Source organism: Carcharodon carcharias, chromosome 21 (assembly GCF_017639515.1).
Source record: "Carcharodon carcharias isolate sCarCar2 chromosome 21, sCarCar2.pri, whole genome shotgun sequence".
In the NCBI taxonomy this organism is placed as follows: domain Eukaryota; kingdom Metazoa; phylum Chordata; class Chondrichthyes; order Lamniformes; family Lamnidae; genus Carcharodon; species Carcharodon carcharias.
In genome coordinates, this window is record NC_054487.1 from 68,534,938 (window position 1) to 68,559,962 (window position 25,025).

The following is a 25,025-nucleotide window of genomic DNA, read 5'->3' on the forward strand; positions in this document are numbered from 1 at the left end:
AGATATTGATTTTGAATTAAAATTTTAAACATCTCTGAACAGTTTTCATCAATGGGATGTTACTCAATGGACTTCAGTTATCACAACATTTTCACTTGAACCCAAATGAGAGGAATTTCAATATAATGGCAAAGAGTATAATGGGATGGGAGGCTGAACAGAGATCACACAATCATAAGATAAAAAGAATTAATTCCATAAACTGTTAGAAGATTATCAACCAGTTTGAGTAGCCAATAGCCAGGAGGGAAGGTATAACCAGATATAAATAAGTCTTTGCATATTGAAATATTGGGGTCACTTTTAACTGGGTTGTGCTCGAGGTGGGCAGGAACATGGGGTGTTCAGCGTGAGACCGTGATAATTTTAATACCCGAGCCTCACTTAAATAAAACAGGATATGCACTGACCTCAAACCATCAGCACTGATGTCGAGAGAACATTAATCGGGTTGAGAGCCCAAGGACACTGGGCACCCAAGAAATGGCCCTGTCATAATGTCAGCTCAAGGGAGGAGGCTTGGAAGCTGATAATGCAGTTGAGAAGGCGAGACAAGGCTGGGCTTGTGCAGGCTCAAGGACTCCTTGCAGGGCCCAGGAGAGTAGTCCTACTCTTCTTGGCCTCCAAGGATTCCACAGAATAGTCACATTTTTGAAAACTCATTGCTACCTCTTCTGACAACTCTGGTCTGCAACACCTGCCACGGTTTGACTGTTGGGGTTGACCCCATGCAAGCCACAACTTTTCATAGTAAGACAGGATGTCCACTGCTCCTTCAAGATTTCACCTCCTAGATCAAGGTTTCCATGCAACTCACCTCACCATCATAACAACACAGCCCGCCTACACCATTTCGGGTGGGGCAAGGATTAAAATCTGCTCCGTCATCTATCTTTCTGTCAAAAGGAATTATCAAATTATCTCTTTAACAATTGACTATAGCAGTTCATCATCAATAATAGGGTCAGTTTAACTCCAGGGACTAAATAAACACTTCAAAATGTCAGCAGGTCTGGTAGCACCTGTGGAGAGAAAAACAGAGTTAACGTTTTGAGTCCTGTATGACTTACGTCAGAACATGAGAACTAGGAGCAGGAGTAGGCAATTCAGCCCCTCGAGCCTGCCCCGCCATTCATTACAATCATGGCTGATCTCATTTCAGCCTCAGCTCCAATTTCCCGCCCTCTCCCCATAACCGTTCAACCCATTACTAATTAAAAATCTGTCTATCTCCTCCTTAAATTTATTCAGACTTTTCTTAAGGTTTCAAAGGCTAATCATATTGGACTCGAAACATTGGGCAGAATTTTGCCGTCGGCAAGCAGGGGAGGCGGGGCCCGCTCGCCGACGCCTAAAATGATGGGGGTGACGTTGGGCGGAACCCCCGACATCAGCCCGCCCCATTTAAATTTTCAGGAAGGTGGGGGCGCAGCAAAATCAGCTGCGGACCCGCCGACCTGTCAATGGCCACTTAACCAATTAAAGGACCTGCCCGTCCAACCTTCAGATTGGCGGGTCGGCCAGGAGCCCAGGGGCGGGATGAGGTTTCATGCAGGGTTTTAAAAATTGTAATAAAGTTGTTCTGTAAATTATGAACATGACCCAGCTCATGTGACATTGTCACATGAGGGGACATGTAAGGGATTTTTCTTTTCTCTATTTTTAATAGTTTTAAAAATTGAAGTGATCTCCCTGAGGCTGCACTTAGCCTCAGGAAGATGTGCGCTCTTTCATGCGCATGTGCAAAAGAGCGCACTCTCACTTTTAGGGATTCCTTCCCCTGCCCACAAAGGGAGCGCATAGCGCTTTCTGCCAGACGTCACACTGGGCGGACCTTAAGTGGCCCACCCACGTAAAATGGCGGTGCGGCCCGCTTCGCTGGTGGCAATCGGCTCCACGCCCACCAGAGATTGGGTCAGGCCCGCCCGACCGACAGGCAGAAAATTCTGCCCATTAACTCTGTTCCTCTCTCCACAGATGCTGCCAGACCTGCTGAGTTTTTCCAGCACTTTCTGTTTTTATTTCAGATCTCCAACATTAACAGTATTTTGCTTTTACTTTTAAATGTTATCTGCTTTCAACACAAAGTTAATCAGTTCAAGTATTAAATTGTTTTGATTTCAGGATCATGTTAAATATACACAACTGATCACAGTCTGACATGATTATATTCACAATAAAGCTACTTAGATTCACAGTGCCAGAGAAATACAATGAGGGAAACAGGGGACAATGTTTTATTGGCACCATTACAACAAGTAAAATACATAATTTCAGCATCAAAATTCCTTAGTAACAGTTTACAAGATGTGAGCCTGAAGTTTTGTAAATTCAAAAACCTGACTTGCAAGTACAGAACCCCGTATCTGGCCTCCCAAAATCCAGAAGGGCTTGCAAACCGTGTCCTGCCCTGGAATCTACAATCCCCATCAGGCCTTGCTGATCGGGTCGTGGCCTGCTGATCTGCTGCTCTTTGGGCCCAGAATTAACAGTGAAAGCCGGCCTGGTCCACGCCCCCCTCCTTCCTTTTCCTGTCCCGACAAGGTCCAGCTCGGTGGAGAAGGCATTAAATTGTCCTCCTACCCACCCCAGAATCCGGAAAATCTCCGCGTCCGGTACACTTCCGGCCCCGAGCTTTCCAGATACGGGGTTCGGTACCTGTATATAGTTGAACAATATATTAATAAATTGTAGCAGTACCTGTTTTGTTATTAATCCATATCATTGCCTCTGATAAGATGTGGCTTAAGTTTCCCACAGCAACAGTTAGAGGGATTTCCCACAAATAGCTAGGAAAACAAAACACAAGAGGGTAGAAATTACTGTCAGGAATATCATTACACAAACTCTTAACCCACTCACCTAATTCCTATCTCCGCTATGTACAGAGTCATTATCCTGCTCACACAGTAACAGCACTGACAATTTCTGCCCTAAGATCTGTTATATAAATAGGGTGTGCGGAGCAAACAGAAGAGATACTTCCAGACATCAATCAGATAAATTGTGGTTAATTTGATTACACTTTTCAAATGAGGCATATTGTGCCTGAGTATTGCCTGTGTATCCAAAATCAATTGGAGATGCTGCAGCTTAATTCATGATATCCCCATGTGGTAAATCCATGTGTATTCTCAGTCCTGGCTGTCCTAGCTTTGGTTAACTTGTTTCAAATTTGATTAATGTCTGAATTTTACTTTCTAATGCAAACCTAAGAGCCTATATAATTTGGAATACCATACAATAGTCACTAGAAAGGTGAGGCATGAGGTGTCTTTAATAGTATTTTGGCTTTTGTTTTTAATTCAATTTGGTATCATGTGTTTGATTCTTACTGGGAATCCAGGGATAACACACACTATCCCAAACTCCAAAATGCCAACTGTATAATTCCAATTAACTTTTCAATTCCAAAACTACACAAGGCAATTTGTGATCTTGCTCTGGATTTTAGAAAACACATGCACACAGCAAAAGCAACAAATAAATCTACTCGTAAAACTGAAAATAATAACTGAGCTGTAAGTGCAAATGATTGTTTTCTGAAACAGAATGCATATCCTCTTGAATACTTTTCAAACATTAAAGAGAGCACAGGCTGAATTCAAGGCTAATGAATAATATTTTTTCTTGCTTTATCTCTGTGTCAAATCTTGCGCATTGTGGTGTGAATTAAACATGCTGGATTCCCACTATATCAGAAAAGCTAATATCCAACAGCAGGACAAATTGGTCATGGAAATGTCAATATTCATTTGTCCTTCAAATACAGGAATTTTATAGGTTGTCAATGGATCGGAAAAAATTATTATAGGTTATACATTTAATCTGTTCTGTTTTGCCCTTGTGTGGAACTGAGATAAACATTGCATGAGTACAGCATCCACATAATAAACATATTGGGACAAATTTTCCCAGTATCTTGGAGGTGGGTTTGCAGTGTTTAGGCTGGGAAGATGGCAAAAAAATGTGTCTGGCTGAGTCCCTGTCATGTCCTCATCTCCTCGCACTTTTACAGGAGGTGATGTCAGAGTAGTGATGGCGACCTGCCCAACAAAAGCCAGTTAAAGTTATTATGGAGGCAATTAGCGACTATTTTTTAGAAGGTTGAAGAATTTTGCGGGGGTGCATAGGACCCCTGCTATGTCCTCGCTCCCCTACACACAGGAGGCGAGAGCAGAGCGGGAGGTCAGAGCTCATAGAGACTATTCAGTGGTCTCTATGACAATCTTCAGGTCACCTGCAGGCAGATGTCAGCAATTAATAACTTGTCACCTGCTGGGCATGAGGAATTGGCTGCCAGACCCATCAGCTGTAAGGTGTCTTCATCTTGTGCCACCCTCCACTTTGCCATTCATCTCTGCAGGGCACAAGCATTCACAGTGGGTCTGCCAGCCACCCTTTACTTCAGGCACTCTGATTAGCCCTCCCAGGTCCTCAGGCCATCTGCTGTCCCTAATTGGTCAGCGTTCCTGGAGGCAGTTTCTTAACTGGCCAGCTCTAGGAAGATTGCAACCGATGTCTGTTAACAGGATCCAAGCCAGTTGGTGAAGCCGAAACCAAGACACTCTCGTTATTGAGAGAGCTTATTAACTTGTTCAATCTCACATCTCTCCTCCCACTCTACCCAGTGACCTAGCTATCCCCTATTTATAGTCCTCTGAGATAAAAACATCTCAATAAATTAAAGAAAACTCAATAAATGAGGAGGGGTAAACAGCCCCTGATGGGGCACTGTAACTAAAATCCACTATTTATTCGTGCTCAAAGACAATTAACACCTAATGCCTGTTTCTCATAATCGTAACAATGTAATTGGCATTAACAAACCTTGATAAGACATTGACAAAGTCCCACCATGCACACATCAGGCTGTGAGTCGAAGGGGAAAATTTGGCCCCTTATCTCATCTCCCAGCAACAACTAAGTATTGTTTATTTTGTACAAATATCAATAACTGCTATAACACCATGTGTCCTGTTTTCTTTCTACTTCTCAGCACATGTAAAATGAAACTAAAACTGTTACCTTTTATTTGAAAAAGCTGGATTAACAGATTTTGTAGTGAGATCATAGATGAAGTGTTCTTGGCTGATTGTTAAAATATCAACACTGCTCTCATTCCTAACAATGGTGACAACAGGATACCCCATCTGTAATGTCCAATCGTCCATAACTTCTTTGATGTTTATGTTTTTCCCAATTTTCTGCAATGTCTATAAAAAGGCAAAAATACTGGCATCTGAAGCATCAGAGATGGTTTCAGCTAAAAGAAATCTGAACAGCAATAGGTCACTCAATCCCCATTATTTTCGGGCTTGTACAATTACTAAATTTTCCACTTGGATGACCATAGTGAAATAATGAATCTCCCATATTATACTGAAGCTCTCATCAACCAAAAAAAATATGCATTGTCAGTGAGAAGTTATGACTGGACTATATTTAAATAGGTTTTACCTGGTGTACAACAACAACTACTACATGTATTTATATAGCACCTTTAACACAATGAAACATCACAAGGTGCTTCACTGCAGCATAATGAAGCATAATTGGACACCAAGCCACATTAAGGATATTAGGGTAGATGGATAAAATCTTAGCCAAAGAAGTAGTTTTTAAGAAGCATCTTAAAGGAGCAGAGAGAGGAAGAGAGGCAGGGAAGTTTAGGGAGGGAATTCCAGATTTTAGGGCCCAGGCAGCTGGTGGAGCAATTATAATTGGGAATGTTCAAGAGATCAGGATCAGATGAGTGCAAAAATCCCAGAGGGTTGTGGGGTTGGAGGAGATCAAAGAGGTAAGGATGTGTGAAAACAAGAATGAGAATTTTAAAATTGAGATATTGCTTAATTAAGGGAACCAATGTAGGTCAATGAGCACAGGGATGATGAATGAATGGGACTTGGTGAAAGTAATAGCGTGGACAGCAACATTTTAGATTACCTCAAATGGAGAGGAGAATGTGGGAGACCAGCCAGGAGTGTGTTTAAATAGTCAAGTCTATAACGAGCAAAGGCATCGATGAGTCTTTCAGCAGCAGATGAGCGGAGGCAGGAATAAAGTCAGGCAATATTGCAGAGATGGAAATAGGCAGTTTTAGTGATGATGCGGATATGTGGCCAGAAGCTCATTTCAGGGTTAAGGTGAACACCAAGGTTGTGAACAGTCTGGTTCAGCCTCAGTTTGTTGTCAAGGAGAGGGAAGGAGTTGGTAGCCAGGGAACGGAGTTTGTAGTGGGGACCAAAGACAATAGCTTCAGTCTTCCCAATGACCGATTGGAGGAAATTTCTGCTCATCCAGAACTGGATGTCACACAAGCAGTCTGATAATTTAGCAACAGTGGAGAAATCAAGAGAGGTGGTAGTGAGGTAGGTCTGGGTGTTGTCAGGGTGCAAATGAAATCCAACAATGTTTTTGGATGATGTTGCCAAGGAGCAGCATGTAGGTGAGAAATAGGAGGGGGCCAAGGATAGATCCTTGGTAGACAAGAGGCAACAGTACAGGAGCAGGAATTAAAGCCATTGCAAGTGAGACTCTGGCTAGGATTAATGGAACCAGATGATTGCAGTCCCAGCCAGGTGGATGTGGAGCTGGGTGTAGCACATAATCATTGTACAAATATAGTTCCAAAGTCACTAAGCACTCATTATGTGAGATTTCATTTTCATCTCAATAACTTGAACTTTTCACTTGCCTGAGATTAACACTTGAAGTTGAACCAAACCATTAAAATCAAAGTAATGAAATATTTCCAATAGGGAAGGGAAAGGAGCAGGAAAGTGTCAAAGAATCAGGTCATGGAGCACATACAAAATAAAGTGATGGAAGTCCACATAGAGAGCAGGGTGCAGTCTATTAATATTGACCAAGAAAATTAGTTCCTTTAATTTCACATCACTGAAGTGCATCTCTAGCAAATTGGTGAATAAACTTGAGGACCAATTTCCCAATTGGTCATTCCCAGCTTAGGGAAGCATGGGTCAGGAAGCTGTGTTCCCACAAGCTGTGATTCTCCTTTGAAAATCAAGGACTGTAGGCCCATGACGTTTCAACCATGAGAACTCAGAATTCTGAAAGCCCTAAGCTAAATTCTCACCAATTCCTCTCTTGTCACTTTGAATGTCCTCTTACTGCCCTATCCTTTTAAAGTGCATTTTAGCAAATGCAAATATTTTTCCACTATTTCATGTATATATTGTTAATATAAAATAGTAAGGAACAGCGAGATAGGGTTTCCTATGAATACTTTATTAAAAAAGACAAACAATGACTTTAAAAACTTTAGTACAAATGTAATCAGGAATAAAACAAATAATTAAACATCATAATTTGTGACTATTTAGTTTGACTATGCATGGAGATAACTGAATTCTACTTTTTACCAAGACACACAGCTAATAGCTCAGTACTATTAGTCATGCAGCATGTTTTGCCTTTTTTACAGCAATAATAGTCTATTAGTCTCACATCACTGCTACCTTTGCACATTCTATGCTCCCTCTCTATCCTGAATTCTCATCAATTCCTCTCTTGTCACTTTGAATGTCTTCTTACTGCCCTATCCTTCTCATTTCTGCATCATTAGGCCCTTTAACTTAATTAAGTAACAATGTTAACCATAATACCTATTGCTAAATTCCCCTAAATGTGTATTATGCAGCAAATGAACACATAAAAAGGGGCTAACACTGCAACAATATCCAACCCCATCATGTAGCCAAAATGAGAGTTAATTCAAAAACCATCCAACCACCACACAAACATATGAGGCGAACATATTTTAATATTTAGAAATAATGAATAAATGTCTGCAAAACTAAAGTTACATGAATCACAATATACATATCAGGATTGTGCTGGAACTTGCAAAACAACTTGTCATTATGTAACTCATTACACATTTGGAATCATGCAAATCTAAGATGTGAACAGATTTTGCAATCCATCATGGCCCAAATCACTGGAAAAAACCTCTACTAAAATGATAAATAGCTGTTCAATGCAAATATAATTTATATTGTATACGTTATGCAGAATGACCAAAGTTGATTCAAAGGCTAATTGCATAGCAGGGCTGACATGCTGTTAATGAAGTGCTTGAGCCTTTTGATGTATCGCTACACTGCAACACATGCTAGGCTATGTATTCCAATAAACAATACCAAAGGAGCCTGTGGCCTTTACTACCAATGTTTCCACGTTAACATACATAGAAGGATATAACATATGTAAAACTAAATACAATGTTGCCACGAATGCTTTAGTTCTGATTATTCCCACAAACCACAACACTTTAAAAAAAGGGTTACCTCTGTAAGTTTGTTCCACAGGTCATTTCTTCCTGCATTACCATACATGTGTTCAGTTAAAAAGTCCTAGATTAGACAAAGAAACACCTGAGTTGAGAAGAGCCTTGATCCATGGCTGAGCAAATAACACACCCTCCCAAAAAACTGCAATTGCACCAAGTTGAGCGCCATTGGGACTTCAGTTTACTTATGGCCACAAATACCTGAAAACTATTAAGTCAAATAATCATATTTCCTGACACTGAAACACTTTCACATGAAATCTTGCAACAGGAGCAATATTTACCAACATTGTCCTAAAAGTTAACAGTGGAGATCTGGTCAATCCTAAATTACCAGGAATCCTGGGCAGTTTCACATCTCTCGTGTCTTCAGACCTAATTAAATGATTCATGCAGCAACTTCAAAGGGAGACTGTGGAGAATTCTGCAAAATATATGACACAGCTGAGCCAAAGATAAACCCATTCCACTCTTTCAGAATTAGTTGGTGTGATTGAAGTGTACATTGTTCTTTCCAAATCCACGATGGTTGCCAGAACAAAGGCAGCAGTGTACTCTGCAATAGGTTACGGCCAGGGTGAACTCTCTAACCCCAATTTTAACTGGGGCAAGAGGTGAGTGTGGAGCCACCGAGGCAACTGTCAAGCTCAGGCCATTTTAACTCCTGGGCCTTATTTCAATACTGTCAGGTCTGACTTTCAACACCAACCTCCATAGGTGTTGGCAGCAGGAAACAGCCCAGTCGGTTTCTCTTAAATGACTGGGAAAAATTTCTACCATTTCCCTTCAGCTATCACTGCTTGCAGGAATAATGCAATCAGCAAGTCTACCCTTACCTAAGAATTATTAGACTGTTAACTAATTATTAACATTGAAGACCCATTCATAAGCATGTCAGTGATATTGCTATAAATACCAATTTGGTGAAATCTTCTCAAATGGATTTTGAAGGTCATCGCACTTACTTCTCTAACTATGTCAGTTAGCCCTGAATGTGAAATTGTGACGTTAGCTAATTTGATAATAACTTTAACAGTATAATGGGTTGTAAATGGCAGATAATGATGAAATATTAATCTTTAAAAAACATAAGAGTGGCAGAACACATGAACTTGTTGCCGCCTGCTAAGTTGCATGCTGGCTGCATGCAGCAAGTGTTAAATGCACAGCTGTCTACTCTGCATACTTCTGACAGATGCTCCCTGCACACGCGCTTGTACCCTCACTGAAATGGCATCCAGCACAGCTAGCACCAGAAGCAGGTGCATGTTCAACGGACACCATTTTGGCACCCATAGCAACATAAAAAGCAGGTGCTAGGGAACGGAATTTCACAGTCAACGGTGCTAACAACACCTAGGAAACTTGGTCTGCTTCTAGGAAATGTCTGTTTGCCTCAATCATGAGTTATCATGCAGGAAGAAAGGCCAAACTGTAACAATGTGTTGTCACAGTTCCTTAATTTTACTTGACACTCATTTTATTATGTATATAATATACTCATTAATGCATTTTAATTAACAACTCAGAAGTTCCATGAGCGTTTGATCTTAAGCTGAGGCACACTGTTAATTTTTTTTAAAACAATCCCTTCAGGGCTTGGAGAAAAAACAAATTTATGTCCCTATTATACTTACACTGTAGGTGAGCAGCAATTTACTTCTACAGATTATTACGCATTAGGGAAAGATTAACAATTCATAAGTTATGCACTGAATGGATTAGACAGATCAACGTTAAGCATTGTGTGCTAACAACAGCATTAATCAGCCTAGAATTTTCAATAAGAATAACGGTGAGGTTATTAGCACTTTCCATTATAATGGATGAAATCTGACCAGCAACTTCCAGTGTTCCCACAAATGCAGAAATCCAGATGTTGCTATGAGAGATACCTTGCTCCTCCATAGGATGCACTGTTGCAGATCTCGCCAATAGACTACGCTCTGAAATAACTGCAACACTATGAACTTGTTGTACTTGTACGCTAGTTCCAGAATAAATATGGCTGTACAAGCTAAGGCTGGTACATTCAGGAGCAAGTGAATTTTTAAATGGTGTAGTGAGTGATAATTACTGCTGAACAACCTCTCTAGCCCTGAAGATTTAAATTTACAACTGTGGAGTCTCATTCACTCAGAAGAAATTAGTTTTGGAGATTTTAGAAAAAAATTTTTTACTTTGTTTATCTCTCTCCCTTAATTACCCCTCTTTTCAATTTTTATTTTGCTTTCTATACATCATTTAAATCTAATTTATATTGCCTGTTTATACTTCCTAGTCATGTCTCAGTAAAGATTCTTCAATCTGGCTAGTTACTGAACCTCATTGTTATTTTCCTTGCTCACACCAGAGACCCCCTGAAGAGGTGAAAATACATCAGATTAGATGAGATCTCCTCTGATAAGCCCACAAAAGTCCATTGTCAGCTGTCAGCGAGGTGAACACAATGTTGATCCTTCATCACTGAGAGCAAAACCCATCAGTTTTTAGTTTCTAAATATAAAATATCTTATTGATTCCAAATATCTGTAAAACAGTAATTCAGTGTCTAGTATAAATGGGTTCAGATTACAAAATTTATAAGTAGAAATGATAGCTCTAAACACATTACTTAAATACTTGATTTAGCCAGAGCATCACTCAAGGACAATGTTTATTGAATGGCCCTTGAACATTATAAATTACGAAAGCATTGTCAATATTCTAAATTCTATCTCTTTTCCCACTCCTTTCCCAGCTAAATCAAGTATTTTAGAGTGAGATTAAGTAACCAGATTAACAGAGAAAGATTGTTATGTGGACTGTGCTTAGTTAATGTTCACGTAAAGTGGAAAATATCATTTTATGCTTCCATCGCCTTTGGGGCTCGACTTAGAAATCCTCCTTCACCAAATTATTACCACAACCATCAGCACAATTTTTAACTGCCTACGCCTGTACACCAGCAGTGTAATTTAACCTTAGCATCAAAAGAACATTTTTGTGCAAAAGATAATTTTTCAATTTCACACATCAAATATCCTGATGGCTTCTGAAGAAGCTTCTACCTTAGTGACCATGTCAAAGGGTTTACAATTGGACATTGCCTAGGATCATTTCACCCTACCAGCCTGGGATAGATACAAGCATAGGTCACAGATGCAAAAGGGATTGTGCTGATCCAATAAATCAGGCAGTACCCATAGCTGGCAGTAAGCATTAGCTGGTATTGATGTCTTATGAAAATATGTTGATATATCTCAAGTTTGAGAAGAAGATAACTAGCATTTTTTTGAAGAGCTGAATTGTCTTCGTCCTTGAGTTGACTCCAAGATGACATGTCAAACAATGGTAAAGTGGAAATAAGTCAACAATCTGTAGCAAACTTGCCAGTCCTGATCTGAGCCAGGCAGGTGTGTGGTGTTCCAAGACATTTAAGAGTAACTAGCCAACCAGCTTATTGGCACAATGGACCTGTCACTGGGCAGGGGCATCCTCTTTATTTAGCTCCAAATAACCTTACAAGCATTGGGATGCTCACCAATACATTGTGCTGGTAAGCAACAAGGTATTAGCTATTTCATCTGCAGCAGTTGTACTACATCCATTTGGGGATCCCTAATTTGAAGCTGTTCTCAACCTCAGACTAAGTTTTCTTGGCTTAATTAAGTGCATTGTATGCCTGTGGCAGAGTGTGCATTTCATAGCAAACAACTGAAGAGTGCATACCTCAGCCACACTGTGTTAACTCCAAATTATTACAATTATGCAGTGCTTCCTTCAGGCATTTTCCTGAAAAAAGATCTTTTTATTACAAGCTTCCATCTCACTAAGGAGGCTTCGGGACAATCCGCTTCCAATGACCTGCTCTGAAAATTCTGCTCATATTTTGACAGCTGTGACAAATTCCACCACATCAGCTGAGACAATCCACAACATTCTAAAACAATCAACATTCTAAAACAAAAAGTCAATCTGTCCTATCTCCCAATTTTAACAGATCCTTTAAAAAATTGCAGGATCCAGATATGGATCTGCATCGTCACCAAAATCTATTCAGCTCTTCCTTAAGCCATTACCTAACTGTGTGCCAAGTTTCACTGAAAGCCGTCTATTAATCTTCGAGATCTATTGTTTACAGACTAACAAGGGCAAAGACATTACTCAGCTCACCTTCAGTGGAGGAGGTAAAAATGGAAATGCTAATAGCTTCCTCAGTAATTTGGTCTGAGATTCTTAAAAATGGTGCTGGGCTTCCAGGTATATCAGAAACATGGCTGACTAAAATAAATTATAATACAATAAAGCTTTTGGCTAGCATTTCTACGTAGATACAGTATGTCTCTCAAAATATGAATGGCATTACCCAAGAAACTGTAAGACTGTGTGAAAATAGTACCACAAGTATAAATGTCTCTTTATTTTTTCATAAGCTTTAAAACGTCATTATGAAACATACAGGCATTGAGTGCCGTTTGAACACATAACTTCAGCATCCCCAGACTCAAACCAGGATTTTTTGTTACACCAAGGGTCTCAGCGACGGGTCCAGAAGTTGGGGGCAAGCCCACCTTGGACATGTGTGGGACCTCCAGCAACATTTTTCAGCTATTCGGCAACAGATTAGTCACTGTCAATTTAAAGGATGAGTGACTGCCCCCAAATACTTCCAGCCAATCAGAGAGACAGCAGCTCAGGAGTCTCAGGAATGGCGGCCACTGTTGGGACTGTGCCTAGCAGAAAGGGCACCAAAGGAGCAGGCCGCTGTCCTGACTTAGTAAGTGGGGCCCTGGTGCTGCCGGGGACAGTCAGATAGATTAATGAAGTTGGTATGAAGGTGGGGGCGGGAATGGGGGGTAGGGGGGTGGCAGGGGGGCCACTGCTGCCGAGGACCCCTCTGTGGCCACAGAATACCCAATTAGGAGGGCCTCCACGTCCCCTTGTGCCTGCAGGGAGACTCCCCAAGATTCACCAAGCAGTTTCCCCATGCAGCAGAGGGACAACCCCACCACTGATAAAATGCCAATGGCGATGAAAAGAGCCCCTTAATGGCCATTTACACGCAACAATTGTGCTCTGGACAGGAGATTAGTCCTCCACCTACCCTGCCCCTGGCATGATGGTGGAAAGGTGACAGGCACACCACTCCTAACATCCCTCACCACTTCATGGGTTCCCTGTCTCCCAGCCCGTCCCTAGAGGGCTGGTAAAATCCAGCCCTAAGTGTGAGATTCCAGCTGTATCCAAGAGCATAGGTCCTTTCTCTTTGAAGACTGGGAAAGACAAGCATTGGCCCAATTTCCAATGGATTGATTATGGCAGTAAGCCTGCTGACTAACCTCAGAAATGTTTTAGTTGGTCAGTCAACTTTCTGATCCACTCAGAAATCCTCTTTCACCAAATTATCACCACAACAATTATCACCACCGCCAAATTATCAACACAAGTTCGCACACATTTTTCCAGTACATAGCTGTTATTATCTGGGATCTTCAGGCTCAGCTCACAGATTTGTACTCCTCATGGAACTAGGGGTTGCTGAAGTGTGTCTCTCCCACTCTGGTACCTTCCAGCCACCTGCTATGACCCGTGTGAATCCGCTGATCCATCAAGACAGCCAGTGGAGTCTTATAAAATTACTTGCTGTTTCCTCTCCACCCTGCTACCTCACACATCTTTCTCTACAATTGATTGATGCCTGCTTAACAAAAGAGGCACTCAGGGTGGCTGCAGAGCACTGTTTTTTAACAAATAAAAATCATCTGTTATCTTGTGTATAATTAGAGTTCACAGGGTAAAAATCTAAAAATACAAAGCTGGAGTGTCTTTATTCGGTGGGGGAGAAACCCTATACAAACATCTCCGCTTAGATTATAAATTAAGTTATATTCTGTTGTTCACCACACAGCCTCAAATATATTACCTCAAGTTAAGAAATGGCAACTTGCCAAATGCACAACGTACTTCAATAGAATGTGCTACTGTGTATATTATTTATTGTATCTCTCTTCCTGACAGGTTTTACCGGTGAATAGGAAAAATATATTTGATGATATTACATGCAATAAATTTACATCATGTACAACCACTGTACATAAACCCACCTTAAATGCTGAATACTTAATTTAACCTGCAAAAGTCACAGAAGTTAAAACGATTGCAAACACACTCCAAACCTAGGTTATTTGCACTCTTGGGATTTTATTGTGCTTTCATTGCGAGACATGCATTACACACACACCTACATCAGAAAAGCATGCACAGCACTGTAAGATGATCACCCATAACCAGAAATAAAATAATCCCTTTTCAAGACTTTTACCCACCTGTAAGCCTATTTGAAATATATGCTGTCCCATAAAGTTAGCCACCATTCGAATCAATGCAGCACCCTTGGAATTGAAATCAAAGAGTATTTTAATTAAAATAAATGACCAGACAGCAAGGCTCCAAACCGCAATTCTGTTTTTATGCCTGTGTTCTTTAAATGGAAAACAACTGCTAGCCACTTGATAAACATGTACGCACTTTAATATTTTCTTCTGTCGTCTTCTAATGTAAATTTCCATTTGCTCTTGGACCACCCACTGATTTTGTTTTATGACCCAGAACAGACAAGACTATATATGTTCAATCTGTTACCCTGTATCTGTGGGAATCCAGTAAAGCCAACAAGTCCCAGTGCTCAATCTTCCTGCTTATCAGCCTCTGTGGAGAAGCTAATAAACTGAAACCTGCATGAGTGCAAGGGTGACCTGCCAGATCATTATGCATGCAGCAAATTGATTGATGTTCGGGCTGTCAACAGAAGCAGTTAATGAGTCAGAGACATAGAAGTTTGGGGCCATTTGGTCACCTTCATTATCTCATTATCAACAAGCATGCCTCTAACTCTCATTCCAACAGCCGGCACAGGCAAGTGGTTATCTCTCTGTTGAAGTGCAGCTGCCTTAGGCGCTGGGAGGTTGAGATATGATGTTCTATGTCTGAAGACCCACATTTTGTAAGGCCTCCTTTCTCCACTTCTATTTTGCAGCCTATTATTTGCTGCCTTCCTTGATGCTGCAGTTGCTCCTGATTATCCTGCCTTGAGGATAAGCCCAACAGCATCCCCATGTTCAGCAGCTTCATAGCCAATTGCATTTTCGGGAAGAGCCAAAAACCCAGAAGCACCCTGAAGAACTAATGACCACATAAGGCCCTCACCCGTCCCTGCTAGCGTCCCTGAAGGGAGGGGGGACTATGCCATGCGGGAAGCCTGGTAGCTTTAGCTGCACAGGCTGGTGTCGGGTAAGGGGAGGGGAACCTCTTTTGTGGGCCTTCTTGGCCCATTGGAGACACTCCCTCTCTAAGGTCATCTCCCCCTTTAACCCTCCCCCATGACCTCTTGAGCCTGCCCCCTCACCTTCCTCAATCCCCTCACTGAGACTCCTCAGTCTTGGTGGTGGGGGGGGGGTTGCAGAATTGGACACAATACCGCAGCTGGAACCAAACCTGTGCCCTATATATGTTCAGCACAATTTCCTGGCCCCTGTCCTCTATGCCTCCATCTGTGAAACCCATTAGACAGAAACTTAAACAGTACATATTAGTGTAACGCTAAGTTTGAACAGCTAGAAACGATAATTCCAGCTCCGTGTGAGATATTAATCTCTGATTTCTTAGAAAACGCTTCAATATTCTCCTGCTGCTCAAACAGCTGTTAGCCACTGCACCTTCTTATATGCAATCCAGTCAAAAACTCTGTCAATGTCTGTTGCTTGCAGGACCTCCTGGGATATTGGGTGAGAGCTTGCCAGGCCATCAAGTAGCATCACTTCATGAAGGTCATCTGTCAGGAATCGCTGTTTCTCCTGAAATATTCACACAAATAGAAGATCAAATCTCTGTGGATTCACAGTCAATTGAACAAGACTTATCAGCTATTAAAAACACATGAAGGTCCTTGTCAAAATTACTTAAATAGCTGAAGTAAAAACAGCAATGCTTACAAAGCTGGCAACAAATATTCCTATTGAATTGCAAGTGCATTAGGTTGTTACTCTAATCTCAAAGCTCATCATCAAGCCAGTATTTTCGTTGACACAGATTTTTTTCTTTATTCTTTCATGGGATGTGGGTGTCATTGGCAAGGCCAGCATTTGTTGCCCATCCCTAACTGCCCTTGAACTGGGTGGCTTGCTAAGCCATTTCAGAGGGTAGTTAAGAGTCAACCACATTGCTGTGGGTCTGGAATCACATGTAGGCCAGACCAGGTAAGGACAGCAGATTTCCTTCCCTAAAGTACATTAGTGAACCAGATGGGTTTTTACAACAATCAATGATAGTTTCGTGGTCACCATTTCTGAGACTAGCTTTCAATTCCAGATTTTTAATGAATGGAATGTAAAAGCCATCAGCTGCAGTGGTATTTAAATTCTTAATTCATAATAAGACATAAGACATAGGAGCAGAAATTAGGCCATTCGGCCCATCGAGTTTGCTCCGCCATTCAATCATGGCTGATAAGTTTCTCAACCCATTGTCCCGCCTTCTCCCCGTAACCCTTGATCCCCTTACCAATCAAGAACCTATCTATCTCGGCCTTAAATACACTCAATGACCTGGCCTCCACAGCCTTCTGTGGCAATGAATTCCATAGATTCACCACTCTCTGGCTAAAGAAGTTTCTCCTTATCTCTGTTCTAAAAGGTCTTCCCTTTACTCTGAGGCTGTGCCCTCGGGTCCCAGTCTCTCCTACTAATAGAAACATCTTCCCCACGTCCACTCTATCCAGGCCTTTCAGTATTCTGTAAGTTTCAATCAGATCCCCCCTCATCCTTCTAAACTCCATTGAGTATAGACCCAGAGTCCTCAAACATTCCTCATATGTTAAGCCTTTCATTCCTGGATCGTTCTCCTGAACCTCCTCTGTCCCTCTCCAGGGCCAGAACATCCTTCCTGAGATATGGGACCCAAAATTGCTCACAATATTCTAAATGTGGTCTGACCAGAGCCTTATAAAGTCTCAGCAGCATATCCCTGCTTTTATATTCCAGTCCTCTCGAAATAAATGCCAACATTACATTTGCCTTCCTAACTACCGACCCAACCTGTAAGGTAACCTTAAGAAAAGTAATAAGTTGCTCTCCATTTTTATAGGGTACAAAAGCAAAATTCAAAATGCTTTGAATGAGCAGGAAATGCTTTTAACACTGAGTGGAAGATTCCAAATCTTATTGCAGAAATGTGACAAAAGGTGCATGGATTTAGTTCAAGTGTAAGCTTCAACAAACCAACAACATATATTAGAGATAAAAACAAAAAACTGCGGATGCTGGAAATCCAAAACAAAAACAGAATTACTTGGAAAAACTCAGCAGGTCTGGCAGCATCGGCGGAGAAGAAAAGAGTTGACATTTCGAGTCCTCATGGCCCTTCGACAGTGTTCTGTCGAAGGGTCATGAGGACTCGAAACGTCAACTCTTTTCTTCTCCGCCGATGCTGCCAGAGCTGCTGAGTTTTTCCAGATAATTCTGTTTTTGTTCAACAACATATTGTCTATAACACAAAAATATGTTGGAAATACTTTGCAGGTCCAGCAGCATCTCTAGAGAGAGAAACAGAGTTAAACATGTCAGGTCAGTGATCTTTCGTCAGAACTGGAAAAAGCGGAAGTAAAAACAGGGAATTTTAAAAGCCAACAACAAATGCCACAGAAGAATATTTAAGCATTTTCTATGAAACTAGAGATTAATTTAGAGCTGAAATTACCTATTCTACTCACTTTTTTTATCACAAATGCTAATTTTTCCTGTTCTGAAACGTTAGCTGTTTCTCTTTCCCCACGGATGCTATCAGACGTGTTGAGCATTTCCAGCATTTTTTGTTTTATGCCAGATTTCCAGCATCCACAGTATTTTTGCTTTTGTAACATATATTGCCTGATGTTCTTGGGTGGAAGTCCATTGAAATCAAACTGGGCAGTTCCCTACAACCACACCACCCCCCTCCACTTCTCTCCCCCCACACAACACCCGCGCCCACACCCCCCCAACCCCCCACAGCCCCCCCCCCCCCCCCCCCCCCCCCCCACCCCACCCCACCCCACCCCACCCCCCACCACACCTTAAACCAGCTTATATTTCACCCCTCTCCTTGGATTCACCCAGTTCTGTTGAAGGGTCATGAGGACTCGAAACATCAACTCTTTTCTTCTCCGCCGATGCTGCCAGGCCTGCTGAGTTTTTCCAGGTAATTCTGTTTTTGTTTTGGATTTCCAGCATCTGCAGCTTTTTGTTTTTATATTTTTTAGTTCCTATAATGTGTGGCTGATCCGCAGATTTACATCAGGATATCTTGTTGGGGATCTATCGCAAATATTACAAACCTATCCTATCAAATATTTATCTAAAGCATGAAAAGACAACACATTTTTTAAAACTTTCAACAGTAAGCTGGAAATACAGGTCCTTATGATAAACGCTAGTGCTGAAATTTGTTTTGGGAATTAGAAACTTAATAATGCATCCTTTGAACATCATATTCTCTTCCAACAAAAAAGCACATTAATGGAATGTCTTTCTGAACAAATTTCACACTTAATGGTTCAAGTAATTATAGTATAATAGGTAGTAACACTTACATGCATAGTAGATTATACCTTGAAGCATTGTTATAAATAGAGTGCCACTGATCCTGGTGGAAATATAGCTAGTTAGTGAGGTGCATAATGAACTGTAGAGTGTGCAAACATATGGGCTATAAACTTACCATGTTAAAGTCTGGGTAAAGGTAATCAGTACCAACATATTCAAAATAGTGAGCAAATCCCTCCTTTAACCACACGTCTTCCCACCAAATCGGAGTCACAAGGTCACCGAACCACTGAGAATAAATAAAAGGCATTTAAAAGCAGAGCAACAGGGATGCTCTAAAATCTCCATAAGGTTGGAAAAAGAGCTCAAATCTGTGATTACAAAGTGGTAAACTGTCCTTACTTCCACCCGGCTTTTATACCTGATGGCAGATTTCATGTACAACAACCATGGTGACGTCCAGTAAATAGGGTATGGAAGAAACTCCGGGATCCAGCAAAATCCTTTGTTCTACAAACACACTCAGTCCCCAGTTTTCCATAGCAGCATATGGATATTTAGGAACTGCTAACAGATCTGTCACAAAAAAAATACAAGCAATTTAGTTTCTCCTTTCTCAGCTGGACTACTTTTCGTCAAAGAATATTTATGTCTGTTTTCTTAAAAGCTGTTTCCAGTGCTTTGCTATGCACTACATTAATATACATCATATATTAATATAGGTTGGACTTAAGGTAATACCAGTACCTTTCCCAGGAGTTAGCTTGGCTGCAAGCTGAGATGGACGATCTCTGATGATGCATCATCCAGTGGTTAGGGTGAGGACCAATGGGCCTGAGTGTATTTTCTCCCCCTTCTTGTCAAATGTCACTGCCCATTTACTACAGCAAATGTCTTTGTTTTGAAGATTCCCCTCTTCTAAGGTTATTTCCTTCTCTTTGCCTTCCTTGAGTTTATCTGCCATCTCTGCCTAACAGGGGGGCAAACACACTCCCACCCCTCCATCACTTCTATCGCAAAACCATTTACTGGGAGCTGCACGAGAATTGTCAATTATTTTTAGAAATCAGTGTAGGTGGTACGATATAATATTGGACTGCGTAGAAAATCAACATTCAACCTGATCCTGTGAACTTCCCACCCATCAAGTTCAGTTAAAGTATCCCTCATCAACTCATCAGGCTTGAGAGTAATTAAATGAGAAGGGACCTCACGACGGGATATGAGATGTTGATTAAAATAGAAAACGTTAATCCTGAGCACGATTACAAGTTTACCTCCCATTATGGGAAGGCAGTGGCATAGTGGCATTGTCACTGGACTGATAATCTAAGGTCCCAGAGTAATGCTCTGGGGAGCTGGGTTTGAATCCCACCATGGCAGATGGTGGAATTTGAATTCAGTAAAAAAACTGGAATTAAAAAATCTAATGATGACCATGAAACCACTGTCACCTGTTGTAAAAACCCACTTGGTTCACTAATGTCTTTTTAGGGAAGGAAATCTGCCGTCCTTACCTGGTCTAGGCCTATATATGGCTCCAGACGGCAATATGGGGTTGGCTCTTAACTCTGAACAAGCCCAATCCAAATTAGGGATGGAACAATAATGCTGGCCCAGCCAGTGACATGAAGCAATAATTTAAAAACGACCAATGGATATAGATATAGTAACGGATCAGGGTCAGGGAGAATGTCTTCACATAATGAGCGACCAACAACAATAGTAGACAACACTGGAAGACATAAATACATTGGGGGCAGAATTTTGCCCTCAGTGGGCAGGGGCAGTTGGGAAGCTGACCACCGCCCGCAATCGGCACCAAAACGCTGAGCGCTGCCTGTGCAGGTGGTGAGGCGGAGTGCGAGCTGGGCGAGCACGACCTTCGCAAGTGCGCACTTCATGATCAGAACTGCCTCAGGGGGATGAAGAGATATGAAACACAATGATAAAAAAAATTAAAATGTAATGAAATATGTCCCCTCATGTGACCCTATCACATGAGCAGGGACATGTTCTTAAATCAATTTTAAAACTTTATTTTATTTTATTTTTACTTGCCTTTTGAAAACCTCAACCTGACCATGGATAGGGTTTCCAAAAAACACAAAGGGTGCTTGGCCTTTTCGCCTGCCCGCCAACCGTTCAGTTCACCCCTCCTAACCTGGTCATAACAACAGATGCATCAATAAACCTCTGCTTCACATCACCAAAGTGAAAACTTGCCTTGAGAAATTATTACCAGTCATTCATAGTGAACATAAGGGCCTGAATCTTCTGGTCGGTGTGCGGGGGCAGGCCCCTCTCGCCGACCTGTAAAATGATGCGCGGTGACATCGGGCATGCATCCCGACACCACCACCCGTCATTCTGATCCTCAGTTCGGCGGGCGCGAAGCCATTAATTCACTAATTAAACTGATTCTCAGGGCTGCCCGTCCAACCTTAAGGTTGGGGGGGGCAGGCAAAAAGCCCAGGCGGCCGTGGCATTTATCATGAAACCTCATCCACAGGCGGGATGAGGTTTCATGAAGTGTTTATTAATTAAATAACATTTTTTATTCAAATTCATCGACACTGCCACATGAGGGGACATGTCTGAATAATTTTTTCGAATTTTTTTTTTGAAGTTTCCATAAAGAAAATAATCTCCCTGAGGCAGCTCCGTGCCTCAGGGAGATTTCTGCGCTCTTTCGGGCACAAGAGTGAAAGAGCGCAGGCCCCAACTCTCCCTCCTCCCACCCACCCACCCCCCCCCCCCCTACATAGGGAGTGCTCAGCGCTTCCAGGTGCGCATCACACTGGGCGGGCCTTAATTGGCCTGCCCACGCAAAATGGCGGCACGCAGCCAATCGCGGGCAGCAATCAGCTGCATGCCCAGCCCATCCGATGGGGAGAAAATTTTCCACAAGAAATAGGAGCAGGAGTAGGACCATTCAGCTCCTCAAGCCTGCCCCACCTTCAATAATTTTATGGTTGATCTACCCCAGGCCTCAACTCCTCTTTCGTGCCAGCTCCTCATAGCCCTCAACTCCTCCATTTTTCAAAAATCTATCTACCTCCTCTTCAAATATTTTCAGTGATCTAACCTCCACAACTCTCTGGGGTAGAGATTCCAGACATTCACTACACTCTGAGAGAAGAAACTCCTTTGCATCTCAGTTTTAAATGAGTGTCCCCTTATTCTGTAACTATATCCCCTGGTTCAAGATTCCCCCACTAGTGGAAACATCTTCTCAACAACTACCCTGTCAAGCCCCCTCAGAATCTTGTACGTTTTAATAAGATCACTCCTCATTCTTCTAAACTCTAATGAATAAAGGCCTAACCTGTTTAGCTGTTCTTGATAAGACAACCCCTTCATCCCAGGAATCAGCCTAGTGAATCTCTTTTGAACTGACTCCAAAGCCAGTAAATCCTTTCTTAAATATGGGGGACCAAATCTGTACACAGTACTCCAGATGTAGTCTCACCAACACCTGTACAGTTGTAACAAGACTTTCCTATTTTAAAACCCCAATCCCCTAGCAATACAGGCCAAAATTCCATTTGCCTCCTTAATTACTTGCTGCACTTGCATGCTAACTTTCTGTGTTCCATGCACAACACCACCCAGATCCCTCTGTGCTGCACTTTTTTTGGAGTCTCTCTCCATTTAAATAATAGTCTGCCTTTTGATTCTTCCTACCAAAGTGCATGACTTCACACTTTACTAGATTAAATTCCATCTGCCAAGTTTTTGCCCCCTTGCCCAACCTATCTATATCCTCTTGTAGGTTCCTTATGTCCTCATCACAACATGCCCTCCCACCTATTTTTGTATCACCAGCAAATGTGGATACGTTACACTTTGCCCCCTCCTCCAAGTCATTAATGTGGATAAATAATTGAGTAAATTAATGAGGCCCTAGGACACAGCAAACTCTATTTTGTCAATACAAAGAGCACAGCAACAAAAATACCCTGCATGACTTGTGAAGGTATGATATTGTAAATTGCTAATTCATTGTTGGAACTCTTTCATAAGTGCATGAAACCCTATAAATTATAAACACCACAGCCGTATGCTCCTGCAGTTTCATTAGCCGGTCTCACTCTCCTATTTTTCAGAACAAAAAAAGGAATTTTAAGCCCATATGCTATGTGGGTGCCTTCTAGATGCACTTTGTTTCAGCAAGTATTCTAATTGCTAAGGCAGAGGGTAGATAATTTGCCAATCCACCCACATACTCCAGTATAATCCCAGTACACCTCAGTGCTGATGTCAAAGATAAATTAAAAATGCAATTCAGTTTACATGACAGTTATTAAAATGTCACAAAATGATACTTGAAAAATATTAGGAAAGGAAAGATGCTATTTCTTATCTACAGACCTATCAATTGCTTGCCATTTTTTCTCAAAATTCCATAAAGAACTTTTGTAGATTTTTTAAAATATATATATACAGCTCATTCAGTGTACAGGTCTTTTGAATCATAGGAGCAAGCCATTCAGATCGGTAAGTCTGTTCCATCATTCAAGGAGATCATGATAGATCTATATCTTAACGCCAGCTGCCCACCTTGGCTCCATAACCCTTAATAACCTTGCCTAACAAAAGTCTATCAATTTCAATTTTGACATTTTTAATTGACCTAGCCTTTTTGGGGGAAAGAGATCCAAATTTCCACGTTATGTTAATGACCACAGGTGGACGCAATCGATAAGTAACTGAAAACTGCTGAATAGGTGGGGTTTTCTTGGCTCTTGTGGGCACGGATGTCACTGTTTCTCTGTAAAGTGGTGTTGAGTCTGTTGTCTCAAGGTACTCAACCACCAATGTTTTTATGAGGGTACTTCAGCTTAGGCTTTAGTCCACTTCCATTGCGAGAGAAAGGCTGATGGAAACTGCTTCCCTGAGACAAGAGAAATCTGAGGCTTCAATGCTCCAAGGGTATCATGCCAGTCACCCACCACTCATCTCTTTCTCTCATAGGAGTAACAGATTAAGAATCAGAGTAAGAATATTTGTTGGCACAAAGGGCAGTCACAGTGTTAAGTTGAAGAAAAGGAGAATGAAATTTAGAAGCAATTTGTGGTAAATAATGCTGTTTAAAATAAAGATAGCTTGACCACAAAGACTTGTCATCGACCTAAAACATTAACTGGTTCTCTCTCAGCAGATGATGCCAGACCTACCGAATATTTCCAACATTTTAGGCTTATATTTCGGAGTTCCAGCATCCATTATATTTTGCTTTGGCATTGTTAATCCCAAAGAGTTCCGAATGGTATCTTGCCAGCTTTATACTGATATGATTATCAACATAAAAGAGTGATAATGAGAGGAAATAGGCCAATGTTCTCATTGTCCCCCTGTAATGAGGAGAGACAATTTTTTTCAGGTACTGACATGGCCAGGGGAGCAGATGTAGAATCAAGGCTTAGAGAAATAAACTGCCCCTGAAATTTATTTGTGGGATAGAATACATGAACCTTTTTGCATTCCTCTGAAATTTCTGTTTTTTTATGTAGATAAATTAAATCACTCCATTTAAGCGGGCTAATGCCACCACCCCACCCTCCCCTCTCCCTCCAGCTAAAATAGCACAGAGAGGGATTTCAGATGAATGTGCTAAGTGTTTGTATGCCAGTATTATCTGGCATGTTTACAGAGCCATTGTGTATTTCAGCATTAAGTTAAATCAAGAACAGCCAAGCAGACATGCTGCTTTCCAGAAAGTACAGTGATCAGCGGAACTTGCAAATTTGACGCTAACGGATTGGCCTGATTTTCCATTACCTTTCGGTCAAACAGTCACATCGTATAACTGACAGGCAATCTGATGGTACCCATTTTACACCCTGGACAAAGTTGAAAGTTCTGCCTGACATCTTTACAGATCACTGAAATGAAAGGGGACATTTTACCAGCTTGCATTTGTGTCACAGAGCCTCACTGGACTGGAATCCTACATCAGGGTCAAAAACACTAGGGGGTTGATTATGCTGCCTATGCACCATCTTGCAAGGCTCCTCCTCAGAAACACAGGTTTACAAAATTACTCCAATAATGAATTCAAAGACTCCTACAGTTATATACGTAACATTTGACATAAAGTGATTTGTGGATTTGGTGTTCTGGCTGAAATAGTTGAAGTGGTAAACCTA

The 25,025-nt window shown here is 41.4% G+C and overlaps 1 protein-coding gene across 1 annotated transcript in view; it reads right to left on the reverse strand.

The window, feature by feature from the left end:
• The window catches only part of LOC121293307 (thyrotropin-releasing hormone-degrading ectoenzyme-like), a 135,251-nt gene that overhangs the window by 40,865 nt on the left and 69,361 nt on the right, over nucleotides 1-25,025 (reverse strand). Inside the window, exons 5-11 of the mRNA XM_041216220.1 lie at nucleotides 19,295-19,449; nucleotides 19,049-19,162; nucleotides 16,012-16,149; nucleotides 14,623-14,688; nucleotides 8,313-8,378; nucleotides 5,029-5,216; nucleotides 2,701-2,789 (exon numbers count right to left, since the gene is read on the reverse strand). Of these exons, the coding sequence (XP_041072154.1) occupies nucleotides 2,701-2,789; nucleotides 5,029-5,216; nucleotides 8,313-8,378; nucleotides 14,623-14,688; nucleotides 16,012-16,149; nucleotides 19,049-19,162; nucleotides 19,295-19,449 (816 nt within the window). The remainder of the gene's footprint in view (nucleotides 1-2,700; nucleotides 2,790-5,028; nucleotides 5,217-8,312; nucleotides 8,379-14,622; nucleotides 14,689-16,011; nucleotides 16,150-19,048; nucleotides 19,163-19,294; nucleotides 19,450-25,025) is intronic.